Raw genomic sequence first — 14,851 nt, forward strand, 5'->3', positions numbered from 1 at the left:
TAAGGTGTGAGAACAAGACATCAAAGGGGGTTGTGATCAAGTTAAATGTAGAATAGATCATTGTTAGCTCGGAGAAGGTAACATCAAAGCAAACAGAGATACAATGTAATCAGCGACAATCAGACTGGACTGGGAAGGGGAGGGATGGAGAGAGAGGGAAAGCAAGGGTGACTTGAAGTTAGAGAAGTCAATATTCATACCGATGGGGTGTAAGCTGCCCAAGCGAAATATGAGATGCTGTTCTTCCAATTTGCGCTGGGCCTCACTCTGTCAATGGAGGAGGCCCAGGACAGAAAGGTCAGTGTGGGGATGGGAGGGGGAGTTAAAGTGTCCAGCAACCAGGAAATCCGGTAGGTTTAGGCGGACTGAGGATTTATAGGTAACCTGGCTTCTGTAAATTGCCCCTGTGTGAAGGATGCAAAAGTGGGATAACATAGAACTAGTGTACAGGTGATCAACGGTCAGCATGGACTAGGCGGACTGAATGAGGTGTTTCGACTCTGTATCTCCAAACCAAATTAAACTAAACCAAATCAAAACTCCTAGGTTTTTCTAGAAATGTTTTAACTTCTATTTTTGTAGAGCAATGCAACCAATAACCTTGCTTGCAATGAAACTATGCATCAGTTTGTCTAACCTCACTCACGCCCATCGCTGTGGCAAACAAAAATTGAGGTTAAATCTTAGAATTTTCTCAGGCTCATGGATATTTGGGAACTCCAATAAAGTTTTCCTAATGCTACAAGAAAACTCTAAATCTCTCTAGGATATATTTTTGGCCATGTATGGTTGTGAGAAACATCCCTACAAACTTACATTTCATTTTGGGACAAGATAACACATCAACGGCTCAAAGGCATTGTAGATTTATTGGTGTCAATACTTCTTTGTGTAAATGGCACCAAAGTATGGCCACTTGTGCATGTGTACGCTATGCAAAAATAATCTCACTCTGCAGTGCACATGTGACTGATATAAAGAACCATCAAACCATTATTTGGTGGGTTTTTATTCGACACCTCTATCAACACAACCTGGATATTCTGGTGTAAACCAGGCGAGGAAACACATTTACAACCAACCACAGAAGATTTACGAACCGGTTCTGTCCGTGGTCAAACTTGCTGGTGATCATCTCACAGGCCTGATCATTCAATGCCACACAAAGGTCCGTAAGGGTGTCTTTGAATTCTTCCTTGCTAACAAAGCCAGTATTAAATTGGTCCAGCTCATGGAAACATGTCCAAAGGTCATTCAGCAAGAGCTGAACCTATAACAAGATAGCAGTTTGGTGGTTATCTGTGATAACATTTCTGTCTTACCAATTTAGTCCATTTGAATCACACAAACAGCATGAACAGATTAAAAGACAAAACGTTGAAGTAACTCAGGCAGCATCTCTGGAGAACGTGGATAGGTGACATTTCGGGTTGGGATCCTTCCTTAGATTATTTTTTGAAGGGGGGGTGAAAGAGAGGAGGGGCAGGACAAAGCCTGGCAGGTAATAGGTTAATACAGATGAAGGGGAGGAGGGGGGGAGGGGGTTGAACAAGAGATTAATCTGTTCACTGGCAATGGCAGAATGAAATAGAGTAATTATTGACACTGAGATGGGATGGGGCTTATGAATCTCAACAATCTATTATACAGCAAAGTCAGAAGGCTGAGTCAATTTTAACAGCAGAGAAAGAAACTGCACCAACTCCTTCCAGTGAAAGCCAGATGATTTCACAAATACAATAGAGTAAACATAGCACTGTGACATGCAAATTATTGCATCAAATCAATCTCAGTCACTTGCAGCAGCATGGTGACCATGTTTGATTGAGAGAAGAATTCCCCATCCATCTCCATTCAACTTGACTGACATTGTCACTATAAAACAACTAGGATGAAATATATCCTTCAATTATCTGCAAAAGGTGATGCTTCATTGTGAGGAACAGATATAGATAGATATGTCATACCGTCATAGAGCATGGAAACAGGCCCTTTGGCCCACTTGCCCACACTACCCAACATGTCCCATCTACACTAGTCCCACCTGCCTGCATTTGGTCCATATCCCTCTAAACCTGTCCTATCCATGTACCTTTATAATTGCTTCTTAAACATTGCGATAGTACCTGCCTCAACTACCTCCTCGGACTGCTCGATCAATACACCCATCACCCTTTGTGTGAAAAAGTTACCCCTCAGATTCCTATAAAACCTTTCCCCCTTCACCTTAAACCTACGTCCTCTGATTCTCGATTTCCTTTCTCTGGACAAGAGACTGTGTGTGTCTACCAGATATGATCAACTGAAGAGAATAAACGGATACTTTGCCCTGATTTGTGTATCCATTGCAACGTGCATACCATGTTGAATCTGAGTGCACTGTGATTGAATAGAACAAAGTAACCATTAAATTAAATTTATGTGCCGATTAATCACACTAAATGCAAACACCTATTAATTTATTTTAAATGAATTATTACTCAACCTTAGCTTGCAGATGATTCTCGACGATCTCGGTGTCACAGTTCAGCCTTTTTGATCGAATCAGAAAGTCACTGTCACCTTTAACTGGTGGACACATTTTTGCATTTGGGAAACAAGCTGATTTAGGTGAGAAGCCAAAGTGACGCACAAACTCATGGAAATCCAAAGTATTATTCTGGCTGGTAATTAAAGTGGTCCAGAGGTTATTGACTTCATCTCTGGAGATTGGTGGGTAAATGTCGAACCTGTGTGAAACAATACACTCTGAGCAATTTACTGGAATAAAAACCTAGGACTGTGAAATGTGCAATTCTGATAATTATAGCAAAATAAAGAATACGTTTCCTTAACTGTTTCATTAGCTGGTACATTGATTCAGGAGAAAGTTGCTTTGTATTCATTGAATCCAGCTTACTAAAATTTTCTTCCACCATTCGGTAATGTTTTTTCAAGATATTCTGTATAATTTTTGAGGTCTAGTGGAGGAAGAAATTTATAGATTTTGATGAAATGACAATAGACAATAGGTGCAGGAGTAGGCCATTCAGCCCTTCGGGCCAGCACCGCCATTCAATGCGATCATGGCTGATCACTCTCAATCAGTACCCCGTTCCTGCCTTCTCCCCATACCCCCTCACTCCGCTATCCTTAAGAGCTCTATCCAGCTCTCTCTTGAAAGCATCCAACGAACTGGCCTCCACTGCCTTCTGAGGCAGAGAATTCCACACCTTCACCACTCTCTGACTGAAAATGTTCTTCCTCATCTCCGTTCTAAATGGCCTACCCCTTATTCTTAAACTGTGGCCCCTTGTTCTGGACTCCCCCAACATTGGGAACATGTTTCCTGCCTCTAATGTGTCCAATCCCCTAATTATCTTATATGTTTCAATAAGATCCCCCCTCATCCTTCTAAATTCCACATGTTACAATCTGAATTACTTCCCGGTGGTTATAATTCATACTCTGCTAAAAACAGCTTTGAAAGCCAAGCCTGACCTTACTGCAAACCAATACTTAACCTTATGCTCTAAATACTAAGGTTTGCGTTGTTACAAGAAAAATATCCATCCAGTGTGAGGTTAAATATTAAAATAAACACAAATAAACTAGACCATGCAGTGAAAACGTCTTCAAATTTATGTAAAAAGTCATGCAGCCTGATTGAGTAATGCTAATAATGAATATGCTTTTGTTTATTAATCCATTAAGCAAAAAAAAAAAATTGCTATAGGGCGGCACAGTGGTGCAATTACTGGTTGAGCTGATGCCTCACAGTGCCAGAGACCTTGGGTGCTGTTCGTGTGAAGTTTACACATTCTCCCTGTAACTGCATGGTTTCCCCCATTGCTCTGGTTCCCTCTCAATTTACTGTATGGACACACTTGCATCCTCACCCAACAGCAATACCTATGAGATGCATGCATTCCACAATACTTCATCAGTTAATACTTTATGAAGCTTATCTAAATGCAGAACGTGCTTGATAAACTTATTGAATAAGCTCTGAATCAGTACAGGACCTAGAAAGGTAATAAAAAACTGGTATAGATTGTCAACATTCAGAGTAAGAAACAAAAGCTATAACTTCTACCTGATCTGAAGTTCTTCCTAAGCTGTTCTCCTTCTTTATTGACTGTTCCTTGCTGAGGTTTGTCATCATGGACTTGTCACCCAAAAGACTCTTTGCTCCTTTGCTATTAAGTAATCGAGACAAACATGATATGAAATGTTACTGGAAGTTGTGATGACCATGCACTATTTTTTTTAAAAACTTAACTCAGATGATTCTGAGTGTTTTAAAATAAATTGTTTGACTAGGTTTCCACCGGTTTTCATTGTTTCTAAGACCATAAATGGCCTTGCAATTAAACTGTCCCAAAGCTCCTGGTTGCCTGAGACAAAGACTATTTGCCAAACACGAGCCCAAAGTTAAATTTAGCATCATAGGTTAGATCTGTCTAGATTTCATAAGAGCCAAATCTTTCTAACTCTTGCCCAGACTTGCTAAGGCTAATTTGCAGCACACTTATCATCACTGGGTGACATCTCACCATCACATTCGCAACATCAATTAAGGATGGCCAGAAATATTGGCCTTACAGTGATGACTTTATTCCATAATTGAGTAAACGCATAGGATAAAATTAAATGACACAGAAAATAAAAGGAATGGATCTACAATTGTGAAATTGTGCCATCAGCCAATACCTTAATGAGCGGAGTCATTAGTAAAATTTCTGTTGCTTCTTTAATGGACTAATTCATAACTCATTAATGAATTAATTAATCACACATTCCTGGTATGGTAGTCAACGAGTTATTTTAACCATTTATATCAGATAACTAATATTATGAATGGTCATTTCAATAGACAATAGACAATAGGTGCAAGAGGAGGCCATTCGGCCCTTCGAGCCAGCACCGCCATTCAATGTGATCATGGCTGATCATTCTCAATTAGTACCCCGTTCCTGCCTTCTCCCCATACCCCCTGACTCCGCTATCCTTAAGAGCTCTATCTAGCTCTCTCTTGAATGCATTTAGAGAATTGGCCTCCACTGCCCTCTGAGGTAGAGAATTCCACAGATTCACAACTTTGACTGAAAAAGTTTTTTCTCATCTCAGTTCTAAATGGCCTACCCCTTATTCTTAAACTGTGGCCCTTTGTTCTGGACTCCCCCAACATTGGGAACATGTTTCCTGCCTCTAAAGTGTCCAACCCCTTAATAATCTTATACGTTTCGATAAGATTCCTTTTCCAAATTATTCTACATAATTCGTCATCATCAACAAATTGGTAGATGTTAATTTGGACAAAATTACACATTTATTAATGTAATTTTGCATGATAAAACAAATTGGGGTTATGTAATTGTTTGATGTTTTAGTCTGAGGCACACATCAATCACCATCAAGAAGATGAGAAGGCAGAGATCTGGCAATATTTGTAGCAGGTACATTCTTGTCATTTGCTGCCAAGGATCAGTTTGGTGACCTCATCAAGCAGACTGACCAATGCACAATTGTAACAGGCAACAAATCAGATGGCAAGCAGCATCATTTTTAATCAACATTTTAAACATTGAATAGGATACAATATATGTTTGGACCATTTTTTTTAGGAAAATATTTGGAACTGATTCTTTAGGGCATCTGAGATGCCCTCATTCTTTAGGGTGACCAAGATGTCCTAATTCTTTAGGGAACTGGGATTTCCCCCCGCTATCATAGATGAGGCCCTCACATATGTCTCCTCGATATCCCGCAGCTCCACTCTTTCTCTCCCTCTCCCCAGTCGTAACAGGGACAGAGTCTCCCCCTAGTCGTCACCTTTCACCCCATCAGCCGTCGCATAGAACACATTATCCTCCGACATTTCCGCCACCTCCAACGGGATGCCACCTCTAGTTACATCTTCCCATCTCCACCTCTTTCTGCTTTCCACAAAGACCGTTCCCTCCACAACTCCCTGGTTCACATCCCTTCCCAACCAACCCACCCCCTCCCCAGGAACTTTCCCCTATTTACTTGAAGATAGAAATAAAAATACTATAAACAGATCATTTAAAACTTAAAAAGACAATAATTCCACTGTCCTTCAGGCACTTACCATAATATGACATGCTTGGGGTATTTTTTTCTGATATTTTACTATACCAAGTCTTTGTTGTATTCGAATGATAGGGGCACAGATATTTTGGATAACATAAAATGCAGATACCTCTAAGGCCAGAGTAGGGAAATCGAGAACCAGAGGACATAGGTTTAAGGTGAGGGGGGTGGTGGGGGGGAGAGATTTAATAGGAACCCGAGGGGTAGCGTTTTCACACAAAGAGTGGTGTGAAAAAGGTGTGGTAAGTTGGTCTTTGTAAGTTGGTCATTATAAGGAGTAGTGTGATAGAATGAGCTGCCAGAAGAGGTAGTTAAGGCAGGTGCTATCGCAATGTTTAAGAAACGTTTAGACAGGTACATGGATAGGACAGGTTTGGTGGGATATGCACGCAGGTGGGACTAGCGTGGATTGGACCCATTGGCTGGTGTGGGCACGTTGGGCCAAAGGGCCTGCTTCTCTGCTGTGTGATTCTATGAATCTATGACTGCTGCCAAGAACACTAAGGCTGCAATGACCTACAGCGGTCAACCCATTCATGGATCTCACGGCTCCAATGCATTTTTCATCTTGTCGAAACAAGCATGGTTTGCATTTGAGTTACTGCAGGCTTATAGAGGGAAGAGTGACTCATTTCAAACATTTCTCACCATCCCAGGCGGCTGATAACTCGTGTAAGAAGGAACTGCAGATGGTGGTTTATACCGAAGATAGGCAAAAATTGCTGGAGTAACTCAGCAGGTCAGGCAGAATCTCTGCAGAAAAGGTACAGGTGCCGTTTCAGGTCGGAACCCCTCTTCCGACTGGATTGTTTTCTTCTTCAATCTGAAGAAGGGTTCCGACCCGAAACATCACCTCTTCCTTTTCTCCAGAGATGCTGCTAGACCCCCTGGGTTACTCCAGCATTTAGTGTCAATCGTTGACAGCTAGTGGCTATCTCTGAAGCAGCCAAACAAGAGAGGTGCCAGCCATGGGTAGGTTTGGGACTCAGTCACGTGCCTGATCTCCAGCATTTTTAACTGTAGCTCAGGCCGAACACCCAACCCACGCTCCGCATCTCCAGCGCCAGCCACTATATCTATATCTTATCCATTCACTAGAAACATAGAAAATAGGTGCAGGAGGAGGTCATTTGGCCCTTCGAGCCAGCACCGCCATTCATTGCGATATAGCATATCAGAGAAAAGACCAACTTACCAGCTATCAAACAGGGACATGAACTCAAGATATTTTACATTCCCATGGTGATCAAGTAGTATCCTGCTCTTTAGATAATTCATTTCTTCATCAGTCATGTTAATGCCGAACCTTGTATGATAGACACATATCAGATTATATAATTATTATTATTACACTGCATTATTAAAATGAGATACAATGTTAACCTCTTTACAAAGGTCCATTTCTGTAAAACACACAGTGCTATGTATTTGCAAGCAACCTACATTACAGTAGCACAGAAATCCTACCACATTGATTACTTCTGCTTTCGAATAATGGGTTAAGATAATAACATCCCCAGCTGGGCAATCAGCAATATTTCAGAAATGTTGCCATATCTTAGGGATAGTTTTTTTCTGTGGGAGATGGAAAAGAGGGAAAATTGGAAATTACTGGAATTCCCCACTTTCCCAAACTCATCGACAGGTTACTGAGCCTGCACATATAGTCCCTACCCACCTGGGCATGGATTTGATCAAATTATAAGTAGAGAAGTCATCCTAAGTGATGAATCCCAGCTGACAAGTTAACAAGATTGTTTCTTCCACAATACAGGGCAGGTAATTTTTATTAAATATCCAACCTTCAAAGTATTTGGTTAATACTAAGGATGGGCAATATATTCTTATTTGCATAATTGTTGGCCTTTATTATTTGATTTTCACAATAATTCTGAGTGAAATGTTAAGCAACAAAACTGGTTGATTAATTATTGTGCAGGTTTCTGCCTAAATAAAACCAAATGCCGCTTCAGAACTGTATGCAATATTGCAGTTTACAATACAAGTTGTGGTGCACAGTGGTAGAGCTGCTGACTTATAGTGCCAGACATCTGGGTCCAATCCTGACTATGGGTGCTGTCTGTACATAGTCTGTACGTTCTTCCCGTGACCTTGTGGGTTTTTCTCTGGGTGCTCAGATTTCCTCCTACATCCCAAAGACATCCTGTAACTCATCCTGATCTCCACAATCCCAAGATAGAACAAGTGTACGAATTACTGCTGGTCGTGCAGACTCAGTGGGCCGAAGGGCCTGCTACCACACTGTATCGCTAAACTAAATATAAACAGATCTTTATACTGCAAACCTAATGTCACAGGTCATCAATATAATGTCTAGAATCTTTTTAAAGATCATTGAATGTTCAAGAGTTGATATTATTTACCTGCTGTTTAAGACTGCCCAGAACGCCTGCTGACTAATTACATCTAGTTTCTTGTCGTCGATTTTACTGAAAAGTAAGATAATAATTATGTATTTATAAAATGCATGTGATATTCTATTACATGAGCACGTGAAGAGATTTGATATCACATGACTTATGTGGCAGGCTTTGAGTCAGAAAGTTGCAATCAAAACGTTATGCTGCATTAGCAGAATTGTGCACTGACAGGGGACCTGTCTTGTGCATGAGTGTTATAAACCAGCCTTGTCTGGCAATGTAGAGAGATGAAATAATAATACCAAGACGATATTCAAAGAAGAGCAGGGAAATCTGGGCTGTACCTGCCAACAGTCATTTCATGGCAAATGCCAGCAAAATAGATTAACTGGCAAATTTAACTCATTACACAATTTAGGATCTTGATACAGGTAAATTGCCTGCAATATCAACAACTGTGACTCTACTTGAAAAATAATTAATTAACAGTGAAACAATTTGGGATCTCCTGAAGATGTTATTGATATTACATAAGCTACTATATTTTCTTATCGGTCTGTGATAATGATTAGAGGTATAACACTGAAAATGTGACTTACTGAAAAATCCCCAAAAGGGAAAGGAATTCATAATGCAGAAGATTCATTAGCTTGGCTTCCAAAGCAGTTACTGAGGACTGAGAACCAAGGCTACTTGGTTTGTTAAATCTGTGTGGACAAATAGAGAATTACTAAAACATCAAAGAAAGAAGCAGTGAATTGAGGACACAGCCTAGACCATCACGCAAACCAACCTCCCTTCCATTGACTCCATTTATGCCTCATGCTGCCTCGGCAAGGCCAGCAGCATAATCAAGGATGAGTCGCACCCTGGCACCCTCTTCTCCCCTCTCCCATTGGACAAAAGGTTCTGAACTGTGAAAATGCACACCTCCAGATACAGGGACAGTTTCTTCCCAGCCGTTATCAGGCACTGAACTACCCTACCACAACTAGAGAGCAGTCCTCAACTACAAATGACCTCATTGGTGACCCTCGGACTATATTTGATCGGACTAACTGGCTTTACCTTGCACTAAACGTTATTCCCTTATCATGCATCTGTACACGTCTGAAGAAGGGTCTCGACCCGAAACGTCACCCATTCCTTCTCTCCCGAGATGCTGCCTGACCTGCTGAGTTACTCCAGCATTTTGTGAATAAATACCTTCGATTTGTACCAGCATCTGCAGTTATTTTCTTATGCATCTATACACTGTAAATGGCTCGATTGTAATCATGCATTGTCTGGTTAGCACACAAAAGCTTGTCACTGTAACTAAACTGAATTCAGAAAAAGACACAAAGTGCTGGATAGGTGACGTTTTGGGTCAGGGCCCTTCCTCAGACTCAAACAGAACTCATCCTGCAATTATTTCAAAGGGATTACAGTGCAAAGGCACTGTATAATTTCTGTGGTCAAAGTAATCACTGTAGCTTCCAGGATGTATTATAGAGACAATGCCCAGACGGATTAAAATGAAAGGATGTATCTATGTTGGCCTGGCTCTTCATTTATCTCACCTGTGATTTTCATCACTGATAATCCTGTGAGGGACTCCGTTTTCACTTCTGTCTTGGAAATTGTGAAGAAATTCTAAATAATTTATTTTTGGTGCATCTTCTGGGAGGCCACAACGCACAAGGAAAATATTTAATTGGTCATCTTTTAGTCGTAGGTCAAACTTCTTCAGGACATGCAAAAAGTTTTCTCTGGTTACCTTGATGTAAAATAACATTAGTTGCATTGGGAACAGTGTCAGGAGTTTACAGAATTATAACATTACAAAAACTTTATCCTTTCAGTCTAAACTGGATTCCAACCCAGCTTTGTTTAAATCACCCTTGCTTTACTACTATAAATATTTTCTTTCCAAAACTGGGCTTCCTTTAAATTATATGGAAAGTTTATTAAAGTTCATAGTAATACCGCTTGTAAATGATCTCATTGCATATTTTAACAAACGTCAGATGCATTTAAATAAATGAATAAACTTTTCCCAGCACTTTCCCCATAAAGATAAAACCTTTTTATTTGTCTCCATTCTATAATACTATGAACCGATCCTATTAAGTCCACATTCTGTTCTAATGTTACATGGAAATTGGTTATGACCTTTTGGCACATTCCCAATGAGCTGAAAGGAATTCAAACAAAAGCAAACTTGTTTTCAACATAGGAGCACTGAATTTATTTACCCCTCCTCCTCATCATTGACGTACATATTTCCTTTTGAATAGAACACTATCACAAAGACAGACAGAAATATAAATTTAAACGAGAACAAAGAATAACTTTGCGCAATTAGTGTAGTATTGCCTTTGTTCATTTCAAAAATGCCGATGAACATAAAGTTACCTTTCCAGAATTGTCTTGATCATAGTACCAGAAATCAGTCATCATGCTCTTGAAACCTTCTCTAAATTTTTCCTTCAACCAGTTTTCAATGTCCAATGTCAGTTTTCTCTCCTTTTCTGCTTTTGTTCGGTTTCTTCCCGAGAATCCTGTATTTGAATTTGTAAAATTATTGATTACTAGAAAATTAAAATCCATCTTGGGAATGATATTAAAATCGCCAGTACAAATGGAAATTCATCTAAACTATGTTTACCTATCATATAAACTGCCACCATTTTAGAAAATGGTGAAACTATTCAAAATCTTGTAAATGCACTTAGCAACATATAAGTTGGACAGAAAATTATCAACGCACACTTTATTTACTGTTTGACTGTACATTAACCATGCAAAACTCTCATGTTCTTCAAGTTCATATTCTTAACTGCACAGGCAAATAAAATGACTCAAAACTTTTCATAATGTTTAAAATATTATAATGCTCATCTGTTACTAATTTTCACTTGAATCTTTACAGGGAAGAGCTTTGCTCTATTTGGCTGATAGAAATGGAGGATAGGTGAGTTAAAATGGAAAAGGTCCTTATGTTGTTGTTGTTATGCTGCCAAGTTGCTGAGGACTTAAAGCTGGACAGAAGAGATATCTACTTGAAACCTACAGGAACCTCATCTATCTATACAATGCATCTGTTTTTATGAGCTGGCGATGCTTAATAAAACCTCACGGCAATCATCCAAAAAGTGTACTCAAAGCTATCTTGGGAAGGAATGATTAGTTTTAGTTTTAGAGATACGGCATGGAAACAGGACCTTCGACCCAATGAGTCTATGCCAACCATCAATCAGCCATTCACTCTAGTTCAATGTTATTGAATGTTCTCATCCGCTCCCTGCACACTAGGGGTAATTTTTACAGAGGCTTATACAAACCCACACATCTTTGGGAAGTGGTAGGAAACCAGAGCACTGGGGTCACAGGGAGAACATGCAAACTCCACAGAGACAGCACCCAAAGTCAGGGTCAAAACTGGGTCACTGGCGCTGTGAGGCAGAAGCTCTTCCAGCTGCACCACTGTGCCACCCAGGTCTCTGGATGAACAATGGCCAACTTGAACTTTATCACTCTTTATCACTGATTACAAAACAGCTCCCCTATTGTCCCATACTGGAGTTGACAAAATGCCATGGCACATGTGCACCTGCCTCTAAATGAGTCATGGCCCTCAAAGTGGACCCTGTGCCAGCATTATTGTGTGCCCAGCCATGCCCCATCAGACACCTGCCTGATAATTAACACCATTCCCCTGGTACCTTGAAGGATAGAAATATAACCATACGCACTGGGCTGATCTTCTGATAACCTGAATCTTTTTGTCTTGCCAAGAGCTGACGGGATTTTGGTCCATCCTTCATCTTGATCACTTTTAGTCCGGAAGCCTAGTGCTCTCATTAAGCTGTCAGCTTTAACAATTCCAGTGTCATTGGAGTCATACCTGAAGAAAACACAATGTTTGTCTGCAGAGTCAACCGCAGCCTCGTATTGATTTTCATATCATTGCATGACTTCGCTGTTCAAACCTGAAGAAGAGTCCCGACCCAAGAAGCCACCTCTCCATGTCCTCCAGAGATGCTACCTGAGATACTGTTATTCACCGCTGAGTTACTCCAGCACTTTGTGTTCTAGGCAAGACTGCAGCTTCTGCAGTGCCTCCATTCCTTGTGTCTCCATTCTCTGTTTACAATATTGATAACTTCTTCAGGCCTGAAATTCTAATTGTTTATATATCATAAACTTGCTTATATGAGCAATAATAATTTCTGGAGACCCAAAAACCAGTAGATGCTGGAATCTGAGCAAAACATAAATTCATTGGCTCCAGCATCCGTGGAGGGAATGGGCAGGTGACGCTTTGTGTCAGGACCCTTCTTCAGACTGACCTCATGAATGATTTCTGGTCTTTCATCACCAGGGAATAATGAGTTCATTAAGTTGTGTGGAATCACAATTAAATTGTCACTTGAAGCAAATTGTCGCACCACTGTCATTGAAAACACCCCTTACCTTTTCAACAGTTTTCTGAATTCTTCTTGTTTCATTTCTACCCCTAGTTGATGCAAGGCAGTTTTAAATGCGGTTGGATGCATTCTGCCATTATCCACCTTCGAGAAAAGATCTCCCACTTCTGTTGGACTGGAATTAATAAAAATGGATGAGTTATATGAATGTTAAAAAAAAGGATGAATTAATAAAAATGAATGAATCTACACATCTGCAGACTTAATGTTAAATATTTTTCAAACAAATATAAGCACAAAATGGAGCATGAAGGTAAAGATAGGAAATTGAGGTGAGGCAGTGTGTAGCCTTCTATACGAGTCAAGTACGATGCAAGTTTGAGCTTTCTTTGCTTGTGTTACATTTGTGTGCACTCGTGTACATAAGTCATATAGTGCAGGTATGATGTCATGACATTGGTGCACATGTAATACAAGTAAACATGGTCAATGTTATTCATCTGCAACAAAGTGTACACACAGTCTTGCTGGGAATATTATGAGCGGTGGTCACCATGTCTGCAAAAATAGCACATAACACCTCCTAAAATTACTATCTGAGTACTTGAATCGTCTAAGTGTAGAAGGCTACACACTGCCTCGGCAAGGCCACCAGCATAATCTAGGACCAGTCTCACCCAGTCACTCCCCATTCACCCCTCTCCCATTAGGCAAGAGGTACAGAAGTTTGAAAATCCATACCTCCCGATTCAGGGACAGTTTGTTCCCTGCTGTTGTTAGGCTACTGAACCATCCTCACACCAACTAGAAAGCTGTCCTGACCTCCCATCTACCTCATTGGAGTCTTTTGAACTATCTTTAATCGGACTTTATCTTACATTAAATGTTGTACCCTTTAACAGTACACTATGGACAGCTCTGATTGCAATCATGTATAGTCTTTTGTTTGACTGGATATCACACAACAAAAAAGCTTTTCACCTTACCTTGGTATATGTGATAATAATAAACTACTAAACTAAAGTAAGTTCTGGTAGAAAGGATTAATATGGATGGATGCCCACCGATCATCATGGTCATGTTGGGCCGAATGGCCTGTTTCCATGCTGTGTGACTATGACTCACTTACCACTCTGTTGGTCCCAGTGAAAGCCAAGATGTTCCACTCACAAAAGAAACGGTGCAGAAAATAGAGAATTACATGAAGAATCAAAGACCGTGAGAAACAGTCAACAATAGTATGGATACTTTAAAGGATTTATTTAGAATTTGCAGCTTCTTAAACTGCATGCCACGGCATTGATTTGCGTGCGAGTGAAATGATGAGTGGATTCAATCCAAATCGTTAAACATGTCAAGTCTTATAAAATTGCAACCTCAAACGGAAATGGCAGTGAGGTTTGCCAAGGAATTTATTCCATTAACATGCATAAACACGACAGTATCTTATTGCCAAAAGGCAGCAGCAAATGCTCCACTTCTGAAGATAGGTCAACACCACATGAATGCAAGCAATGGAGATGGAGCTCCAGATGCAATCGTAGCTATTTCACCATAGATCAGTTTGGTTAAATAAATAATATGCTGCATATGGCAGAAGAATGAGCATAATAACACCAAAATACAAATCATAACCCAGAATAACTAACTAGTTCAGAGCTACCAACACAGAGAAGGTCCTTGCATATCATTAAGGCTGATTCAGATAGGGAAAAATAAACATATGTAGCTTTCCTGCTACTTATGGAAATTGAAGGACACAGCAAAGTTTCAAGATAAAATTGCAATTGAATAACTGGCTCAATGGAAATGAATATAGAAAAAAGTGGTGGAGTTAGAGAAATCAATATTCAGACAGCTGGGGTGTAAGCTGCCCAAGCAAAATATGAGGTGCTATTCCTCCAATTTGCATTTAGCCTCACTCTAACAGTGGAGGAGGCCCAGGACAGAAAGGTCAGTGTG

The 14,851-nt window shown here is 40.2% G+C and overlaps 1 protein-coding gene across 5 annotated transcripts in view; it reads right to left on the reverse strand.

Moving 5' to 3' along the window:
* LOC144601408 (EF-hand calcium-binding domain-containing protein 6-like) overlaps positions 1-14,851 on the reverse strand; it is a 39,413-nt gene that overhangs the window by 2,385 nt on the left and 22,177 nt on the right. For 3 of the 5 annotated variants that reach the window (XM_078413505.1, XM_078413508.1, XM_078413504.1), the window contains 12 exons: positions 14,019-14,054; positions 12,936-13,064; positions 12,185-12,366; positions 10,875-11,020; positions 10,040-10,236; positions 9,077-9,184; positions 8,481-8,546; positions 7,292-7,402; positions 4,076-4,178; positions 2,836-2,960; positions 2,486-2,729; positions 1,101-1,270 (listed from right to left, as the gene is read on the reverse strand). In XM_078413505.1, coding sequence (XP_078269631.1) covers positions 1,101-1,270; positions 2,486-2,729; positions 2,836-2,960; positions 4,076-4,178; positions 7,292-7,402; positions 8,481-8,546; positions 9,077-9,184; positions 10,040-10,236; positions 10,875-11,020; positions 12,185-12,366; positions 12,936-13,064; positions 14,019-14,054 — 1,617 coding nt within the window. The remainder of the gene's footprint in view (positions 1-1,100; positions 1,271-2,485; positions 2,730-2,835; positions 2,961-4,075; positions 4,179-7,291; positions 7,403-8,480; positions 8,547-9,076; positions 9,185-10,039; positions 10,237-10,874; positions 11,021-12,184; positions 12,367-12,935; positions 13,065-14,018; positions 14,055-14,851) is intronic. The other 2 variants (XM_078413506.1, XM_078413507.1) reach the window with 2 other exon arrangements.

The sequence above is a fragment of the Rhinoraja longicauda genome, chromosome 16 (assembly GCF_053455715.1).
Source record: "Rhinoraja longicauda isolate Sanriku21f chromosome 16, sRhiLon1.1, whole genome shotgun sequence".
Lineage (NCBI taxonomy): Eukaryota > Metazoa > Chordata > Chondrichthyes > Rajiformes > Arhynchobatidae > Rhinoraja > Rhinoraja longicauda.